Genomic DNA, 20,168 nt, shown 5'->3' on the forward strand with positions numbered 1-20,168 from the left:
TTATGAGTTAGTTCATGTTTAAAGTTCTTACTCAGAACTGTCAACACTTTGTATTCAACATTTGTATAAGCCATAAAATGCACGTTCTTCCTATTTCCACTCCGTGCTAAATAAAAATAAAAAGGGAATTATTTGTATGCTTACTCAGCTGTGCTTCACAAGTAATACAACAACAGATCTATTACCGGTGTGATCATATAGCCAGGTTTTTTTCCAGATGTTACACTTGGAATTCAGGCCAAAGAGTTCCATCTTGATTTCATCAGACCAGAGAATCTTGTTTCTCATAGTCTGAGAGTGGATAACTCCAAGCGGGCTGTCAAGTGCTTTTACTGAGTGGCTTCTGTCTGGCCACTCTATCATAAAGTCCTGATTGGTGGAGTGCGGCAAAAATGATTGTCTGACTGGAAGGTTCTCCCATCTCCACAGAGGAACTCTGGAGCTCTGTCAGAGTGATCATCGTGTTCTTGATCACCTCCATGATCAAGGCCCTTCTCCCCCGATTGCTCAATTTAGCTGGCAGTCAGCTCTGGGAAGAGTCTTGGTGGTTCCAAACTTCTTCCATTTAAGAATGGAGGCCACTGTGGTCTTGGGGACCTTCAATACTTCAGAAAAGTTTTGCTACACTTCCCCAGATCTGTGCCTCAACACAATCCAGTCTCTGAGATCTAAGGACAATTTCTTCGACCTCGTGGCTTGGTTTTTGCCCTGACAAGCACCTTCAACCGTGTGATATTATATAGACAGGTTTGTGCCTTTCCAAATCATGTCCAATCAATTGAATTTCGCACAGGTGGACTCCAATCAAGTTCTTGAAACACCTCAATGATGATCAATGGAAACAGGATGCACCTGAATACCTGTGTAAATTAGGTATCTGTTTTTTTACAGTTTATTGTCAACAATGGAAAAAAAATGTATTTTTTTATGGCTCAGAAAACTTGGGGGCGCAAATAAAACAACCAGTTGGGGAACCCTGCCTTAGGAGTTGTTCTGATAGGATCAGCTTACACCACGGAATGTTTAAGAGACAAACGCCTGATGTAGTTGAAAGAGGAAACTGCGCATTGAAGGTATTTCAGGATGTGAAAGGTTATAGCTGACTGAGCACTCATTGAGGTCTCGCGTAACGACTCCGGTCATTTACCCTGTTCTAACTTTTTTAACCTTTAACTAGGTAAGTCAGTTAAGAACAAATTCTCATTTACAACAACGGCCTACCTTAATGGACAGACAGACAACAATTTTCTTTCTCAAGTGTATTTTCAAGTTTGTTGCAATTTTTTGTGCATTTAAACAAAAACATTGAAAAACAAGCATCTTGAAAACCGCTCTAGTCAGCCTCTAGTCATTTCCCTCATACATTAAACCGCTCTAGTCAGCCTCTAGTCATTTCCCTCATACATTAAATGGATGGCCTTGAGATATTCCTGCATTAGCAGAGTAGAATCAGTACATAATCATTAAAAAGCACTTACAAATCGACATTTTGCTTTGCGTATATTCAGCAAACATTTTGTAACATTGATTAACACCCACTAAATCCTGTTCAACATTCACTCCCTCAAATTTCCCCCCCAAAATACTTTCAGTTTCTCCTCTCTCTTCCTGAGAACAATATCTTTAAATACATCTAAAACTTTGATACAGTTTTTACTTGGACAACATTGCAGTAGGCCAAGCCTATAATCTACTGTAAAACACAATGACAGCACATTGGGCTGTGGTCTGTCTACAACATCTGGATCATCTAAAGGACAATAAAACGCATGGAGTACTACATAAGGCATCGCCTCCAATAATGTCCTATCACAGAAGCCATGACCCCATGGAGGTCCTTGCTATTTTTGGTCTCAGAAGAAGAGGTGACAGAATGCTGGAATGTGACCTACAGCTTCCTGGAGAGTGTGGACTGGGACTCTGCCAATGCAGAGGGGAGAGAAATGCTTCCCATTGGGCTGTCAAATGTCCCTGGGGGTGTGACTAGTGTTAAGGTGTCTATGAAGAGATACATACTTCCTCCTGGGTTGTGATTAAAGTATGGGACTCGTGTTAATGAGTGTTTGCGCTGTGACCATTTTTTCTTTGTCTGAAGAAAGACAATTCCCCTGTGCAACGCTCAAGAGACATCTCTAGTTACAGTACCACCATGGCAGTCAGGCCTATTCTGTATGTCAGTGGGTCATCATAACTAATTATCTAAATACAGTGCAATTGATCTGACACCATGGCAATCCAAACTCAAACCATATCCATTCCAGAGCCACACCTCATCACTAGCTTCCCTGTCCATCTACTTTGACCTATCAGTCTGCACCTTCCCTGAGGTGCATTGGAAAGGTGCAGCTTTGCTATGGGTGTATGCCGTGCGCCTACAGGGCTCTACTATGGAGGCCTGTGTCTCTCTCACGTCAGGACTAGGGCACGGATCAGAGGAGTCATTTCCATTTCCTCCCACTTGGCTAATTACAGTCTGCACGCTCTGCCAGCCATTCTTCTTCCCTCTCATGTCATAACAGAAACCTGTGCAGTGGAAAACCCCCGATTACCCTGCATAGATTAGATAGAGGCTTTAATACAGTAAATCAAGCCTTGCAGGGTGGTATATGTTTCAACAGAGGGAGAAGCGTCGGGAGTTGATGTTCATCTTGGTGAGGCCAAGGTGTTTGAGGGGGGTGGACAGAGCAAAGGCAGCCTTCATGGGGATGTCACAGAGCAGGTCGGACTCCTCGCCACACTCCTCCAGCTCGTAGGTGGCGTCGTCCAGCATCTCCTTGTGGCGGTGACACACCTGCTCCACCTTCAGCCGGTGGATCTCCACACGCAGACGGATCAGCTGGCGCGCCAGACGGTTATCCTGGAACCGCATCTCCCTCTGTATGACAAGGAAGGGAAAGAGAGAGGGAAGAGATTAGCAAGAGATTAGCAATCAAATATCAATTCAAGCGTTCAATCCCTTGGATTAGGTTTTCGTTATTGATGTGTAAAGACACCAACACATGATCTGTGTAAAAAAAGTGCATTTCTATTTTGGGATTTTTCCACTCTGAAATGAACAAGGTCCCTGTGGTTTTAGTGTGTTTGCATTGTTTTGGATGGAAAGATAGCACAAAGTCATGCTGTAATCAGAGCTCAACCTGAAAACAGGTTTATTTTCCTTAGATGTCTCCATCACATGACACTGGTAGCTGGTACATAGACTCTGCACTATGGCACACTTGCTTCATGAGGATGCACAAACCAGGCAAACCAAACCAGTGAAACTACCTACCTGGTAATTATGTTTGCCAAATAGTCTCATTGTGTCCTATTCAAATCGACTTGAGTGTTTTCATTGTATATCTGATTCTAAAGGACGTTATGCAGAAATATTGCAGCCTTATTAATTTCTAACATGTCCAAGTAAAAATAACTGAGTCTGAGTTGGAGAAAAAGAGACAATATCTGCATTAAAATAAGTGCACTCACCAGCTCTTTTCTAAGAAAATCCAACGCATCATCAATGGTATCGAAGCCACAGATGTTGCGGATGGTTAGATCTGAGTTCTCATCCCGCATAATTTCAGGCAAAAACACATATTTCTCTGCAGTCTCTTGACTATTATCTAAACCATTTGGGTTCTCCTTCCACGGTCGGCTCTGCAAGCGCTCCTGCCATTCAAGGTAGGATGGTCTGCGGGTTTGTAACTTTAGTTTTTCGGTAAGGACTTTCACATTGTTCAAATCCTCAGCGTTTCCCTCTGTATCTCCTTCGCAGTTGTCCTCGCCTCCCAGCTCTTTGAAGTCCATTGCAAGTGCACTAGACGTTTTAAATGGATCTGCGTAAAAAGTCATCATAGAGGTTGCAAAAACTTTTGAATGAGTTATTCTCAGCGCAGGATATGTCCCTTGAGTGTTCAGTCAGTGGGCTTGCCAGTTCTGGATTGGATGTGCACTGGTGTTCCTTACTTTATTTATAGAGTGATAAGGATAAACAAAAGTTACCGCCCCTTATTGAGCGAGGCTGCGAGGGAGAAGAGGTGTAGGCCATGCAAGTGTGCAGCCTCCCTCAAGTATTCATGTGACCACACGTTGGTGAAATAAAGAGTTAGCGGTGTCTACTTATGGCAGCACTCAGGTGCAACTTTTAACATTGGAACGCAAGGATTTGATTTGACATGTCAATGGTTCAAAGGCTTTTAAAAAATCCTACTCGAAAATGGCAATGGGATAAAAGTGACATTGATTTATCCATATCTCTGACACTTGTGAAGTTAAGATGACACATAGATATATTTTGTATTTATATGCAATGTTTGTAATTAAAATATTTTTTTATTTGATTCGATTTAAATTATTTTGGTGTTACCAATTCATTTTTATTAGGACAGGTACAGTAGCTATTCATACAAATTATTTATCAGTGCATGATCCTGACTGGAACAGCTGACAAACTGAAAAAAAGGTTTCACTTACTGTGATATGTGGTTGTCTTACCTAGCTTGTATGTCGCTCTGGATAAGTGTCTGCTAAATGCAAACGTTAACTCCTCAGAAATAGGATTGGAATGTTTTCATTTAGGGCAATGCCTCCATCTAGTGGTGATGGTCTAACACACGGGGAATCAATTCGACTTGCTCAATTATCGGATGGAAATATGGATGGGCTAGCAAGCAGCTTGCTGCAAGTTTTACACTATATGTGAGTGTCTACTCTCTGCCACCTATTGTTTGACCTTCAGATGATCCATTTTCTGTCAAAGACTAGGTCAACACATTGGGAATGAGAATGGTATTCACAAATGTTGACCAATACAGTGTCTTGCTTTGGATTGGTGACCTGAAGTTACTAGATGAGTAATGTAAACTAACTAGTCTGGGATGGTTCAACAACAGCTTGAAAGAGACAGCAGATTTCACTCATAAAATCTAGTATGATTTTTATACATACTCAACTCCAATGGTCAAATTAAGCAATAAGGCCCAAGGGGGTGTGGTACATGGCCAATATACCAGGGCTAAGAGCTGTTCTTAGGCTGTTCATAGGCACAGCTCTTTCTAGAGCAACAACTTGAAGATCACTGACGTCATGATTCAACCTTGTTTTTTTCAGAGTTTGCAGTTGTCTTGAAAGCACCATTAATCCAGATAATGCCTGACTTTGATGACAAAATTGGCCCACGAAGGACCGCTGCGCCACCTTCCTATTCAAGTGAGCACACCAAGGTGAGTACAAAAATGTCTTGTATGCTGCTGCATAAATTATGTAATATGCCTGGGAGATACAGTTGAAGTAGAAGTAGATGTCCTAACCGACTTGCCAAAACTATAGTTTGTTAACAAGACATTTGTGGAGTGGTTAAAAAAACAAGTTTTAATGACTCCAACCTAAGTGTATGTAAACTTCCGACTTCAACTGTATATACACCTGTTCTGAAAGGCCCGAGAGTCTGCAACACCACTAAGCAAGGGGCACCACCAAGCAAGCTTCACCACGAAGGCCAAGGAGCTATCCAAACAGGTTAAGGACAAAGTTGTGGAGAAGTACAGATCATGGTTGGGTTATACAAAAATATCCTAAACATTTAAGTCATACTTTGAACATCCCACAGAGCACCATTAAATCCATTATAAAAAAATGGAAAGAATATGGCACCGTAACAAACCTGACAAGAGAGGTCCGCCCACCAAAACTCACGTACCAGGAAAGAGGGCATTAATCAGAGAGGCATCAAAGTGACCAAGGAATTAGCCTGAAGGAGCAGCAAAGCTCCACAGCGGAGATTGGAGTATCTGTCAATATTACCCCTTTAAGCCGTACACTCCACAGAGCTGGGCTTTATGGAAGAGTGGCCAGAAAAAAAAGCCATTGCTTAAAGAAAAGAATAAGCAAACATGTTCGCCAAAAGGCATGTGGGAGACTCCCCAAACATATGGAAGAAGGTATTATGTTCAGATGATACAAAAATGTAGCATTTTGGCCATCAAGAAAAACGTTGGCACAAACCCAACACCTCTCACCCCCCTGAGAATACCATCCCAGATATTTTAGACTGGGACAGAGGTTCAGGGGCAGATCAGCTGCTGTGGTGCAGAAATGACAGATTGGCTGCTGTGGTGCAGAAATGGCAGATCGGCTGCTGTGGTGCAGAAATGACAGATTGGCTACTGTGGTGCAGAAATGACAGATCGGCTACTGTGGTGCAGAAATGACAGATCAGCTACTGTGGTGCAGAAATGTCAGATTAGCTGCTGCGGTGCAGAAATGACAGATCAGCTGCTGTGGTGCAGAAATGACAGATCAGCTGCTGTGGTGCAGAAATGACAGATCAGCTGCTGTGGTGCAGAAATAACAGATCAGCTGCTGTGGCGCAGTCAAGGTATAGGAAGAAAACAGAGAAGACACACTCATGCACACTGACACAGATCATGTAGCCTACTGCTGCCAGTTAGGCCTCATATTTTAGCTGTGTATTGTATGAAATATATTTCATACCTACTATAGGCTAATTAGTGAAATGGGGGATTTGGGAGAACATTTATACAATAGGCTACTACTTGCAATTTAGCCTAACAAGTCGCTAAATTGGCTTTTATAACAATAAGGCAATAGCCGTCTAATAGACATTTATACAGTGCTATATAAACATATTTTTCTTAACTCTATTGTTGGTTAAGGGCTTGTAAGTAAGCATTTCATGTTAAGGTCTACTACACCTGTTGATATTTGGTGCATGTGACAAATAACATTTTATTTTATTTGATTACAGTAAAGGTCAATTCGGGGACTGTCTGTGTATTTGAATTGTTTTATAAATGTTTAGAAGCTTCTGAATCAGTCTCTTCAGCCCAAGAATTGTGTTTATAAGCTGTAGTAATGAGTGACTGTGGTGTCGGATTACATTACATTGCCACAGCCACTGAAGGGTGGAAAATCCCACCTATCTCCTGCTTATTTCACTCACTGAAAGGCTTGTCACTTCTTGGCAGAAGGTTACACATAACCTTTGTGCACTGCACTGTCAAATGAAGCACAACGCTGTAAATCTATCCTCACCCACATAAACTAGTCCCGGCATCGTTCTATGACAAATCATTAGTAAAGTCGTTTTGCAGTCCTTAATCTAAAGTGAGTACTATTAATAATTTTTAAGTAGTTTCTAAATGTTTTGAGTGACTGGTTCAATTTCTCACCAGTCACTCACCAGGCATGCCATTGGTAGACATTCATACAGTACCTGGTAAATGAACAAGCACACAACACAGGAGGTTTTAGTAAATATACAGTACCAGTCTAAAGTTTGGACACACCTAGTCATTCAAGGGTTTTTCTTTATTTTTACTATTTTCTACATTGTAGAATAATAGTGAAGACATCAACACTATGAAATAACACACATGTAATCATGTAGTAACCAAAAGTGTTAAACAAAGATTCTTCAAAGTAGCCACACTCTGCATTTTCTAACACAGCAAAACTAGGGCCAGTAGGACCTGTCTGGTTGATTTAGATGTCAAGAAAGCGGAGCCATGCCTTATCATGGACAGACCTCTTCCCATTTTAGAAACCATTGAGTCTATATGTTTTGACCATGACCGCTTGCTATCTAGGGTTACACCCAGCAGTTTAGGGTTAGGGTTGAGTGAGTGATTTGTCCCAAAAACTATACTTTTAGTTTTTGAGATATTTAGCACCAGCCTATTGCTAGTTACGCATTCTAAAACGACCTGCGCTACAGACATATCGGTCCGCTAATACAGGACTAGTAAAGGCCAAGTGCACTTTTACAAATTAAAATGCGTTTTTAATTTGGAATTTTCTGGTGGTGCTGCATCACCCTCCAATTCCTTACTTCCCATGGCTATGCGTGAGTGGGGTGGGGCCAATAGGTGCCTGCTTGTTCATGAAAGTATAGCCAGTGGTGGAAAAAGTACTAATTTGTCAAAAAAGTAAAAATAACTTAATAGAAAATGACTCGAGTAAAAGTGAAAGTTACCCAGTAAAATACTACTTGAGTAAAAGTCTAAAAGTATTTGGTTTTAAATATACTTAAGTATCAAAAGTAAAAATGGAATTGTATAAACCATTTATAATAATAATAATAATAAAATGTACTTAATTATCAAAAGTAAAAGTATAAACCATTTCAAATTCCATTTTATTTTTTATTTTTTGCCCTTCTCACCCCCCCTTTAAATGCAAACTGTTCCAGATGTCATAAGGTGAATGCACCATTTTCTGGATTTTTCTTAAATGTAATTTTATTGACGAATAGCCAGGGGCACATTCCAACACTCAGACATAATTTACAAACAAAGCATTTGTGTTTAGTGAGTCCGCCAGATCAGAGGCAGTAGGGATGATCAGGGATGTTCTCTTGAATTGGACCATATTCCTGTCAAAATGTTCTGGGTGTCCAGGGAAAATGTATGGAGTAAACATTATTTTCTTTAGGAATGTAGCGCAGTAAAAGTAAAAGTTGTCAAACATATGACTAGTAAAGTACAGATACCCCCCAAAACTACTGAAGTAGTAGTTTTTACTTAAGTACTTTACACCACTGAGTATAGCCTACCAATGTCACTAACATTCAAAGTCGGATTGATGGACCATATAGCCTAGAATACAGAACTGCTGCCATATTGCATAAACCCCATATTTCAACGTGCTGACAGCCAATTGACATATTGCGCATAGGTCTACTAATAGTTACTAATAAAGTTTAACCTGTTAACATTTTCCCATCCTATACACAGGGCTGGATTACCTCATTTGGGGCCCTGGGGCACTGACTCCGGGGCCATTCTATTTAAAAAATAAAAGAAAACAATATTCTAGATTTGTTTGGGGGAAAACAGTTTTTGCCATGGTGCAGAGAGAAATATATGCAGTTATATAATGCTATTTCTACACATTCTTTCATGAGGCTTAAAGGAAATGTTGCAGTTTTAAAGCAAATGTCCTGCAATTCTACACATTTTGCCATGAGGCTGAGAGAACATTTAGCAGTTTCCAATCTAATCCCGCAATTCTTCATATTTATCAAAAATAAATAAATTGGAGGGGGTTGGCGGCCCCCTGGAGGTTGGGGGCTCCAGGGCACGTGCCCTGCCTGTCTGTTCTGTAATCTGGCCCTGCCTACAATCACTCAGTGAATGTTGGGTCAGGGTTTCTGGTTATGCATGCATGACTGTAAGTCGCTTTGGATAAAAGCGTCTGCTAAACAGAATATATTATTATTACTGTTGTTGTTATTATTATTAAGTTTGCTGTTGATAAGGATATCTCACTAACCAAAGCCCCCTCCTAACTCTCTCTCCCTCCCTGCCCATTATGGAAAACCTATTGGCCTCTTCTCTAGTACAGGCCAGAGACAAAGGATTTACATAATGGTGAGATATCTTGTGTGTGAGTCTGGATGTGTTTTTTGTGTTTTGCACTATGCTGCTTTCCATGTCCGTAGTACTGTGCGAAAGGAACAGAGGATTCTTAATGTTTTCCTCCACATGCTTTTTGTCATGAACTGCAAAGAATTGAGGACTTTCAGCATTAATTTGCAGCCGTGATGAATCTGGTTCGGAGGTGTACTGCAGACAAAGAGTTGTAATGGAGGGGAAATGTAGGTCTCACATATTGTCACTTAGAGAAACTCCAAGACTTTATTTTTCAGCCCAGATCATAGAACCCTGAGGGGTAGTGTTGAGTGTAAAGTGTAGGGTGAGACAGGCCCTTGTGTGTGTTTCATATAAACGCCATCCGGGTACTCTGGAACAATCACCCTCAAGTGTAAGGTACTGTAAGGTACTGTGTGTCCTCTAGCTGGATATTGAGGTACACTAGCAGGGTGGTAGAATACACACATGCCCTACATACACACCGAGCATTTTATTTAGGCTAGTTAGTGACTTTTTGTCATTCATACATATCCCCCTCCGCTCTCGCTCGACCCCCCCCCCCTCTCTTGCTCTCGCTCTCTGTGATCTCTCTCTTCTCTGGTAAGTGTGTCCGATATGTATCCATTTTTCTACAGACCGTTTAAACTCAGTCTCCAGGACCAGTTGGGAATCTCATCGCCTCCACAAGCCTACGCTCAAATGGAGGAGCTAGTAAGTGCCACACACACACACACACACACGCACGCACGCACGCACGCACGCACGCACGCACGCACGCACGCACGCACGCACGCACGCACGCACGCACGCACACACACACACACACACACACACACACACACACACACACACACACACACACACACACACACATATATAAATCCTGTCGTTGTTGCACTAAATCTAAAATCAGAGACAATCATCACAGACTATAATCCAGGTCTTCACATGTGACAGGAAAACAGAGTGCTGGGATCAGGAAGTCCACAGAGGGGGTTGGGAACAGACAACATGCCTATGGGTCACTGGGCAGACACAATAGAAGGGTCAAGATTCAGATCAATTCCTCCTGCTGAGACCACAATACCAGCTCTACAGCCTAGTACATGTGGTTTCACTTACTACATTATGACTGTGTAGTGTATACAGTACATGTGGGAAACAACATGAATCCCTGCTAAGCTATATAGTCAGCTTCCTGTGAAACCCTTGACATGGTACATTTAGGCTACTGTAGTTCTAAAACATATGATAGCCTGGGGATCGCTATGTCAAGACAACCTAATAGACCCAGTGTAGGCACTGTTAGAAGAAATCATATTATTTCAAACCAAAAAGGGTTCAATGGCTCGCTTCATATATGGCCCTCAAAAGGTTGTGTGTTTATATATATAGAACCACAAATCACCCTCATTGTTTAACAGTGAACTATATGTATCTGTGTTGTTGTGTCTTCCGACTTTCATCTCCCCCTGCAGCAGGATAGAGACTGAGTCATGTGAACAGAGACTACACTGTGTGTCTTAACCTTTATTTAACTAGGCAAGTCAGTTAAGAACAACTTCTTATTTACAATGACGGCCTACGCCAGCCAAACCCTCCCCTAACCCAGACGACACTGGGACAATTGTGCGCCGCTCCATGGAACTCCCGATCACAGCCGGTTGCGATACAGCCCGGGATCGAACCAGGGTCTGTAGTGACGCCTCTAGCACTGAGATGTAGTGCCTTAGACCGCTGCGCCACTCGGGAGTCACACACAGATACATTCATGTCACTACAATGCCATACTGTTGTCTTTAGATGGCATCTACGGTATCAAATAGCAAAACTGTGTTTCCCAGGTCATCATGTGCAGTAGCCGGACCCTAACGGGAGCTAATAGGAAGCGTTGCAGGGAGGATGCGCTCCTCCTCCAGTCGGTAATTGACAGCTCTGGGCTGGGTTACATCGTTGACACCCGTTCCAAGCAATATGCTCAGCAGACCAGGATGACAGAGAGCAGGTTGGAGTCCAGATCTAGCTACAGCTGTTGGAAGAGACTGTACTGCCAACTGGAAAGGTGTGTGTTTGCCTGTTGTGTGTGAGTTCTTTCATGTGTTTGTGGCTACGTATGTCTAACGTAGTTGCCAGGTTGTTTCTACTTTAGCCAACCCATTTTTTGTCATGCCAAACAATGCCACATTTGTTTGGCTGAATAGCTCTATGCCTATTGACTGAATAGTTGTATGTGTGTATCCCCAGGAGAAAGGTGCCCCAGGAGAGTCTGATAAAGCTGGTGGAGGCCTGTGGGGATCACTCCCACAGTGTGGACTGCTTACTGAGCAAGCTGGAGAACTCCCAGTTCTTCCATGGCCTGCATACTCACCCATTGAGCATGTTTGGAATCCTCTGAAAACGATGTGTAAGACAACGCGTTCCAGTTCCCACTAATTTCCAGCAACTTCCCACAGCCATTGATGAGGAGTTGGACAACATTCCACAGGCCACAATCAACAGCCTGATCAACTCTATGCGAAGGAGATGTGTTGCGATGCATGAGGCAAATGGTGGTCACACCACATACTGACTGGTTTTCTGTATTCCGAGTCATGTGAAATCCATAGATTAGGGCCTGATTAATATATTTTCAATTGACTGATTTCCTTATATGAACTGTAACTCAGTAAAATCTTTGTAATTGTTGTGTTTATATTTTTGTTCAGTGTATGTTATGTAACCCTCTATGGTGCTCTGTGGCTGTGTCCAGGGATGGCCACACTGTTCTAGTCCATGGTTCAAAGGTCACAGACACCACCCTTCTGGTGAGCTCTTTGGCCCAACTCATCCTGGACCCAAATACACGCACACTGGCCGGCTTCCTGTGTGTGTATGTGTGTAAGGTTGGCCATGCGGTTGGATTATAACAGTGAGGAGGCAACAACAGATATTGACTTCTCTTTCCCAGAGTGAGCCTTTTTATATGTAGATGGAGAAAATAGACTGCCGAAAATTGTATTTTACAACAAGACAAAGAAAACAGTGGTTGATGATCAAAGACAATCTGAATCAAAATATGTGGAACTCTATCAAAGAAAAACCCAAGTGTCAAGTATAGCTTTAAAACTGGAGGCATGCTGACCTGATCCCTGCCTCTCTCAAACAATGAAATAGCAGGGTTCTTATACCCACAATGCATCCGCCAATGGGAATACGTTTCACACAATGATTAATTAACAATCAAATCAAATTGTATTCGTTACATGCATCGTGAACAACTATTCAACCAAACTATTTAGCAGTCTTATGGATTGGGGGCAGACTTGATGCATTGGTAACGCTTTCCGTGCGGTAGCAGAGAGAACAGTCTATGACTTGGTGGCTGGAATCTTTGACAGTTTTTAGGGCCTTCCTTTGACACCGCCTGGTGTAGAGGTCATGTATGGCAGGGAGCTCAGCCCCAGCAAACAGGCAGAGCGTCAATACACGATTAAGATCGAATCCTACTACACCGGCTCTGACAGTCATCAGACGTGGCAGGGCTTGAAAACTATATTGATCAAAAATATTAAGTGTCGGTGCCATATTTCATGAGCTGAAATAAAAGATCCCTGAAATGTTCCCTATGCATAAAAAGCTTATTTCTCAAAAACAAATTGCACACATTTGTTTACATTCCTGTTAGTGAGCATTTCTCTTTTGCCAAGATAATCCATCCACCTGACAGGTGTGTCACATCAAGAAGGTGATTAAACAGCATGGTCATTACACAGGTGCACCTTGTGCTGGAGACAATAAAAGGCCAATAAAATGTGCAGTTTTGTCACACAATACAATGCCAGAGATGTCTCAAGTTTTGCGGGAGCGTGCAATTGGTATGCTGACTGCAGGAATGTCCACCAGAGCTGTTGCCAGACAATTGAATGTTAATTTATCTACCATAAACTGCCACCAACTTCATTTTAGAATTTGGCAGTAGGTCCAACTGGCCTAAAAACCACAGACCACGTGTAACCACGCCAGCCCAGGACGACCACATCCAGCTTCACTTGCGAGACCAGCCACCCGGACAGCTGATGAAACTGAGGAGTATTTATGTCTGTAATAAAGCCATTTGTGGGGGAAAACGTATTCTGATTGGCTGAGCCTGCCCAGTGGGTGGGCATGGATCCCAAGTAGGTAGGCCTATGCCCTCCCAGACCCACCCATGGCTGCGCCCTTGCCCAGCAATGTGAAATCCATAGATAGGCCCTAATGAATTTATTTCAATTTACTCTTTGAAATTGTTGTGTTGCATTTAGATTTTTGTTCAGTATATCACAGATTACGAATGGAAACCCAGCTGCGAGCTGCCCAGTGATGCTAGCCTACCAGTCGAGCTAAATACCAAATATGTTAACTTTAAGGCAAACAGCACTGAACCATGCATGAGAGCACCAGCTGTTACAAACGACTATGTGATCACACTTTCTATAGAGAGTGAGTAAGACCTTTAAACAGGTTAACATTCGCAGGGCCGCAGATCCAGACAGATTACCAGGATGCATACTCAGAATCAAGGGCAACCATTACAATATACACCTGTTCATATTATAAACATAAATGTATTTCCATAGTGCACACACTTCAATAAAGATTCTACACAATGCTTTAAGCATAAATACACCCAGGGATATAAACGCACTGTACGTAAGAAACTATGCGCTCAACACGCCCCATTTCTCTGTCAATTCTCAGACCAGGAAATTTACATTTACATTTACATTTAAGTCATTTAGCAGACGCTCTTATCCAGAGCGACTTAATTAACAGATAACCCTCTTCAATTAATGAGGAAAACAAGATAAGCAGCTCCATTTCTTAAGCTTAATCCTCATGATTTAATAGTCAAACATGAATACATCAGTTGTTTCCTGATCATAAATACATGAGTTACATACTGGGTGTAACAGCTTTCTTCCTGGGAAAGAGAGGACCAAAGCACAGCGTGGTGAGTGTTCATCTTATTTAATAAATAAATCCAAACTGAACACTTCAACTTACAAAACAATAAATGTGAAAACAGAAACAGTCCTGTGTGGTGAAACAGACACGGAAACAATCACCCACAAAACAACAGTGAAACCCAGGCTACCTAAGTATGATTCTCAATCAGAGACAACTAACGACACCTGCCTCTGATTGAGAACCATACTAGGCCGAACACAGAAAAACAACCTAGAAACACAAAACATAGAATGCCCACCCAACTCACGCCCTGACCAACTAAAACAAACAATTAACACAATAACTAGGGTCAGAACGTGACACTGAGCAATGCACAACAATGGGTTTTAAGCGCACAAACCTATTGACAGCGTGCGACCATAAACTCTCATGTCTACTCTCGTTTGCAGGTATCAGCAACAATCAAGAGGACATCTCTACCCCACATTATTATTAATAAAGAAATGTGCTTCTCATCATCCGTAAATCATTGTCAGTGTCTGGTAATTCATCATTTCTTTAGATCAAGTGATGGAGCTCATGGGACGATCAGCAGCATCCAGTGTTGATGATGCTGCTGGACTGGCAGTTCCCCCTGGCCGCGGGCTTCTCTGAGCCTGTGCTGCTGCGGCTGGCCAATGAGGTCTACGCTTCCGACTATGGCACCTTCCTCTGCAACAGCGATCAGGAGAGTTGAGACGTGTGACACCTGGATTCATCCGTTGTCCAGACTCCTTATATCCACAGTTCTTGTCCAAGAATATAGTCTATCCACACTAAATCCGCATTTGTCTGTACCTTTCCACTTGCTCTTCATCTGTCTCTCTCTATTGTTAGGTGTGCTGCAGGGGCGAAGGAGAGAACCCACTGTCTGTTCCAGTCCCTCCTGAGGCCCTGTGAGAGGGAGCACTACTCTACCCCCTGTATGAGCCTACTGAGCTGGCCATCTGGCCCTCTGTCGATCCACAGTCCCTGCAGCTCTGGAGAGGTGAGTTACAGTACTACAGGCAGATCTGGGGCTGCTCTCCCCTTCAGCAGCCCTCTGACATACGCTGAATGTCGGATGGGTGAATTGAAATAGCTATTACATGAAGAGTATTTACTACAACAGTTAATCAATGAGTAATACGCACCAAAAAAATATTGCATTATTCCCAAAGAACATGTCTTTTTCTGGATGTGTCTAAGGTCTGCTCCTGTGGTGGACCCAATATGCTCTTCACCTGAGGGAACACCGGGGGAGATACGGAACCTTGTTATTGAGTGCCGTGAGGAAAGTTGAAAACATTGATGAAGAGAGGACAACAATACAGTGACACACAGAGACACTGGAGGCTCATCCTGGTTGATTGACTGTTGAGGGAGAGAACAAATCTACTTTTATTGCAAGAGATTGCTGCTCCTATGGACATCAAATTGCATCGCATACTGTGAAAGTTCCTCATTGTTAAAAAATGTTTCTCTCATGATGACACATATCTACTCTAACTACCTTTTTTATACTGTTTTCACTGCAAGTCCAGATTTTGTTTTCTAGAATTAAGAGATCAGGGAAAATGTAATGTATATTATTGTTGACAATCAAACATTTAACAAGATGAATTCAAACGATTTCATAGCTTATTTTGTGCAGGACGAATGTGATGTCCTTTAAACCTTAGCCTAGTACTATGATGCATTTCAGGACAAACACACTTTTTTATTTTTTAACTAGGCAAGTCAGTTAAGAACAAATTCTTATTTTCAATGCCGGCCTAGGAACAGTGGGTTAACGACAGATTTGTACCTTGTCAGCTTGGGGGTTTGAACTTGCAACCTTCCGGTTACTAGTCCAACGCTCTAACCACTAGGCTACGCTGCTGCCCCATATACACTACCGTTCAAAAGTTTTGGAACACCTAGTCATGTTGCTTACAGTATCAGGCTACATACAGTACCAGTCAAATGTGTGGACAGGTTTTTTATTTTTTTATTTCTACTATTTTCTACATTGTAAAATAATAGTGAAGACATCAAACTATGAAATAACACATAGAATTATGTAGTAACCAAAAAACTTCTAAACAAATCTAAATATATTTTATATTTGAGATTCTTCAAATAGCCACTCTTTGCCTTGAGGACAGCTTGCACACTCTTGGCATTCTCTCAACCAGCTTCACCTGGAATGCTTTTCAACAGTCTTGAAGGAGTTCCCACATATACTGAGCACTTGTTGGCTGCTTTCCTTCACTCTGTGGTACAACTCATCCCAAACCATCTCAATTTGGTTTTGGTAGGGGGATTGTGGAGGCCAGGTGATCTGATGCAGCACTCCATCACTCTCCTTCTTGGTAAAATATCCCTTACATAACCTGGAGGTGTGTTGGGTCATTTGTCCTGTTGAAAAACAAATGATAGTCCCACTTAGCCCAAACCTTCTTTTTTTTCCATTTTCTTTTCACCTTTATTTAACCAGGTAGGCTAGTTGAGAACAAGTTCTCATTTGCAACTGCGACCTGGCCAAGATAAAGCATAGCAGTGTGAACAGACAACACAGAGCTACACATGGAGTAAACAATTAACAAGTCAATAACACAGTAGAAAAAAAGGGGAGTCTATATACAATGTGTGCAAAAGGCATGAGGAGGTAGGCGAATAATTACAATTTTGCAGATTAACACTGGAGTGATAAATGATCAGATGGTCATGTACAGGTAGAGATATTGGTGTGCAAAAGAGCAGAAAAGTAAATAAATAAAAACAGTGTGGGGATGAGGTAGGTGAAAATGGGTGGGCTATTTACCAATAGACTATGTACAGCTGCAGTGATCGGTTAGCTGCTCAGATAGCTGATGTTTGAAGTTGGTGAGGGAGATAAAAGTCTCCAACTTCAGCGATTTTTGCAATTCGTTCCAGTCACAGGCAGCAGAGTACTGGAACGAAAGGCGGCCGAATGAGGTGTTGGCTTTAGGGATGATCAGTGAGATACACCTGCTGGAGCGCGTGCTACGGATGGGTGTTGCCATCGTGACCAGTGAACTGAGATAAGGCGGAGCTTTACCTAGCATGGACTTGTAGATGACCTGGAGCCAGTGGGTCTGGCGACGAATATGTAGCGAGGGCCAGCCGACTAGAGCATACAAGTCGCAGTGGTGGGTAGTATAAGGTGCTTTAGTGACAAAACGGATGGCACTGTGATAAACTGCATCCAGTTTGCTGAGTAGAGTGTTGGAAGCAATTTTGTAGATGACATCGCCAAAGTCGAGGCTCGGTAGGATAGTCAGTTTTACTAGGGTAAGCTTGGCGGCGTGAGTGAAGGAGGCTAACCCTAACCTGTTTGTTGACTTGGCTTTCGAAGACCTTAGATAGGCAGGGCAGGATGGATATAGGTCTGTAACAGTTTGGGTCCAGGGTGTCTCCCCCTTTGAAGAGGGGGATGACTGCGGCAGCTTTCCAATCCTTGGGGATCTCAGATGATATGAAAGAGAGGTTGAACAGGCTGGTAATAGGGGTTGCGACAATGGCGGCGGATAGTTTCAGAAATAGAGGGTCCAGATTGTCATGCCCAGCTGATTTATACGGGTCCAGGTTTTGCAGCTCTTTCAGAACATCTGCTATCTGGATTTGGGTAAAGGAGAACCTGGAGAGGCTTGGGCGAGGAGCTGCGGGGGGGGGGCGGAGCTGTTGGCCGAGGTCGGAGTAGCCAGGCGGAAGGCATGGCCAGCCATTGAGAAATGCTTGTTGAAGTTTTCGATAATCATGGATTTATCGGTGTGACCGTGTTACCTAGCCTCAGTGCAGTGGGCAGCTGGGAGGAGGTGCTCTTGTTCTCCATGGACTTCACAGTGTCCCAGAACTTTTTGGAGTTGGAGCTACAGGATGCAAACTTCTGCCTGAAGAAGCTGGCCTTAGCTTTCCTGACTGACTGCGTGTATTGGTTCCTGACTTCCCTGAACAGTTGCATATCGCGGGGACTATTCGATGCTATTGCAGTCCGCCACAGGATGTTTTTGTGCTGGTCGAGGGCAGTCAGGTCTGGAGTGAACCAAGGGCTGTATCTGTTCTTTGTTCTGCATTTTTTTAAACGGAGCATGCTTATCTAAAATGGTGAGGAAGTTACTTTTAAAGAATGACCAGGCATCCTCAACTGACGGGATGAGGTCAATGTCCTTCCAGGATACCCGGGCCAGGTCGATTAGAAAGGCCTGCTCACGGAAGTGTTTTAGGGTGCGTTTGACAGTGATGAGGGGTGGTCGTTTGACTGTGGCTCCGTAGCGGATACAGGCAGAGGCAGTGATCGCTGAGATCCTGGTTGAAGACAGCGGAGGTGTATTTGGAGGGCCAGTTGGTCAGGATGACATCTATGAGGGTGCCCTTGCTTACAGAGTTAGGGTTGTACCTGGTGGGTTCCTTGATGATTTGTGTGAAATTGAGGGCATCTAGCTTAGATTGTAGGACTGCCGGGTGTTAAGCTTATCCCAGTTTAGGTCACCTAACAGAACAAACTCTGAAGCTAGATGGGGGGCAATCAATTCACAAATGGTGTCCAGGGCACAGCTGGGAGCTGAGGGGGGTCGGTAGCAGGCGGCAACAGTGAGAGACTTATTTCTGGAGAGAGTCATTTTCAAAATTAGTAGTTTGAACTGTTTGGGTATGGACCTGGAAAGTATGACATTACTTTGCAGGCTATCTCTGCAGTGGACTGCAACTCCTCCCCCTTTAGCAGTTCTATCTTGACGGAAGATGTTATAGTTGGGTATGGAAATCTCTGAATTTTTGGTGGCCTTCCTGAGCCAGGATTCAGACACGGCAAGGACATCAGGGTTAGCAGAGTGTGCTAAAGCAGTGAGTAAAACCAACTTAGGGAGGAGGCTTCTGATGTTGACATGCATGAAACCAAGGCTTTTTTGATCACAGAAGTCAACAAATGAGGGTGCCTGGGGACATGCAGGGCCTGGGTTTACCTCCACATCACCCGCGGAACAGAGAAGGAGTAGTATGAGGGTGCGGCTAAAGTCTATCAAAACTGGTCGCCTAGAGCGTTGGGGACAGAGAATAAGAGGAGCAGGTTTCTGGGCATGGTAGAATATATTCAGGGCATAATGCGCAGACAGGGGTATGGTGGGGTGCGGGTACAGCGGAGGTAAGCCCAGGCACTGGGTGATGATGAGAGAGGTTGTATCTCTGGACATGCTGGTTGTAATGGGTGAGGTCACAGCATGTGTGGGAGGTGGGACAAAGGAGGTATCAGGGGTATGAGGAGTGGAACTAGGGGCTCCATTGTGAACTAAAACAATGATAACTAACCTGAGCAACAGTATACAAGGCATATTGACATTTGAAAGAGACATACAGCGAGGCATACAGTAATCACAGGTGTTGAATTGGGAAAGCTAGCTAAAACAGTAGGTGAGACAGCAGCTAATCAGCTAGCACAACAACAGCAGGTAAAATGGTGTTGACGAGGCAATGGGGCCGACAGATAAAACAAGCAAGCAGAATGGAGTACCGTGATTAATGGACAGTCCAGCGTGCATCAGCTATGTAGCCAAGTGATCAGTGTCCAGGGGGCAGCGGTGGATGGGGCAGGGAAGCTGGACTGGCGAGTGTTATCCCAGGTTAAAAAACTAACAATGACTAAATAGCTTGTAGCTAGTTAGCTGGTTAGCTTCTGGAGGTTCTTGAGTGTGTTCTAAAAATTAAAAATAATAGCGATTCCGTATCACATTGGGTGAGGCAGGTTTCCGGAAGGTTTAAACAAATTAAAAAATCGGAACGAGATAGAAAGTACATATGGGTCCAGTGAGTGTTTGGGACACGGCGATGCAGACGGTTAGCAGGCCTGTG

At 43.2% G+C, this 20,168-nt stretch overlaps 1 protein-coding gene across 1 annotated transcript; it reads right to left on the reverse strand.

The window, feature by feature from the left end:
* Positions 1-1,244: 1,244 nt before the first annotated feature.
* LOC124045238 (protein FAM167A-like) lies at positions 1,245-3,961 on the reverse strand. Its single transcript, XM_046364515.1, has 2 exons — positions 3,469-3,961; positions 1,245-2,875 (listed from the first exon to the last, which is right to left on the reverse strand). Exons 1-2 carry the CDS (start codon positions 3,835-3,837, stop codon positions 2,612-2,614), a joined length of 633 nt encoding a protein of 210 aa, XP_046220471.1. The 5' UTR covers positions 3,838-3,961; the 3' UTR covers positions 1,245-2,611.
* Between the last annotated feature and the right edge of the window lie 16,207 nt (positions 3,962-20,168).

This window comes from Oncorhynchus gorbuscha, linkage group LG10, assembly GCF_021184085.1.
Source record: "Oncorhynchus gorbuscha isolate QuinsamMale2020 ecotype Even-year linkage group LG10, OgorEven_v1.0, whole genome shotgun sequence".
Classification (NCBI taxonomy): Eukaryota; Metazoa; Chordata; class Actinopteri; order Salmoniformes; family Salmonidae; genus Oncorhynchus; species Oncorhynchus gorbuscha.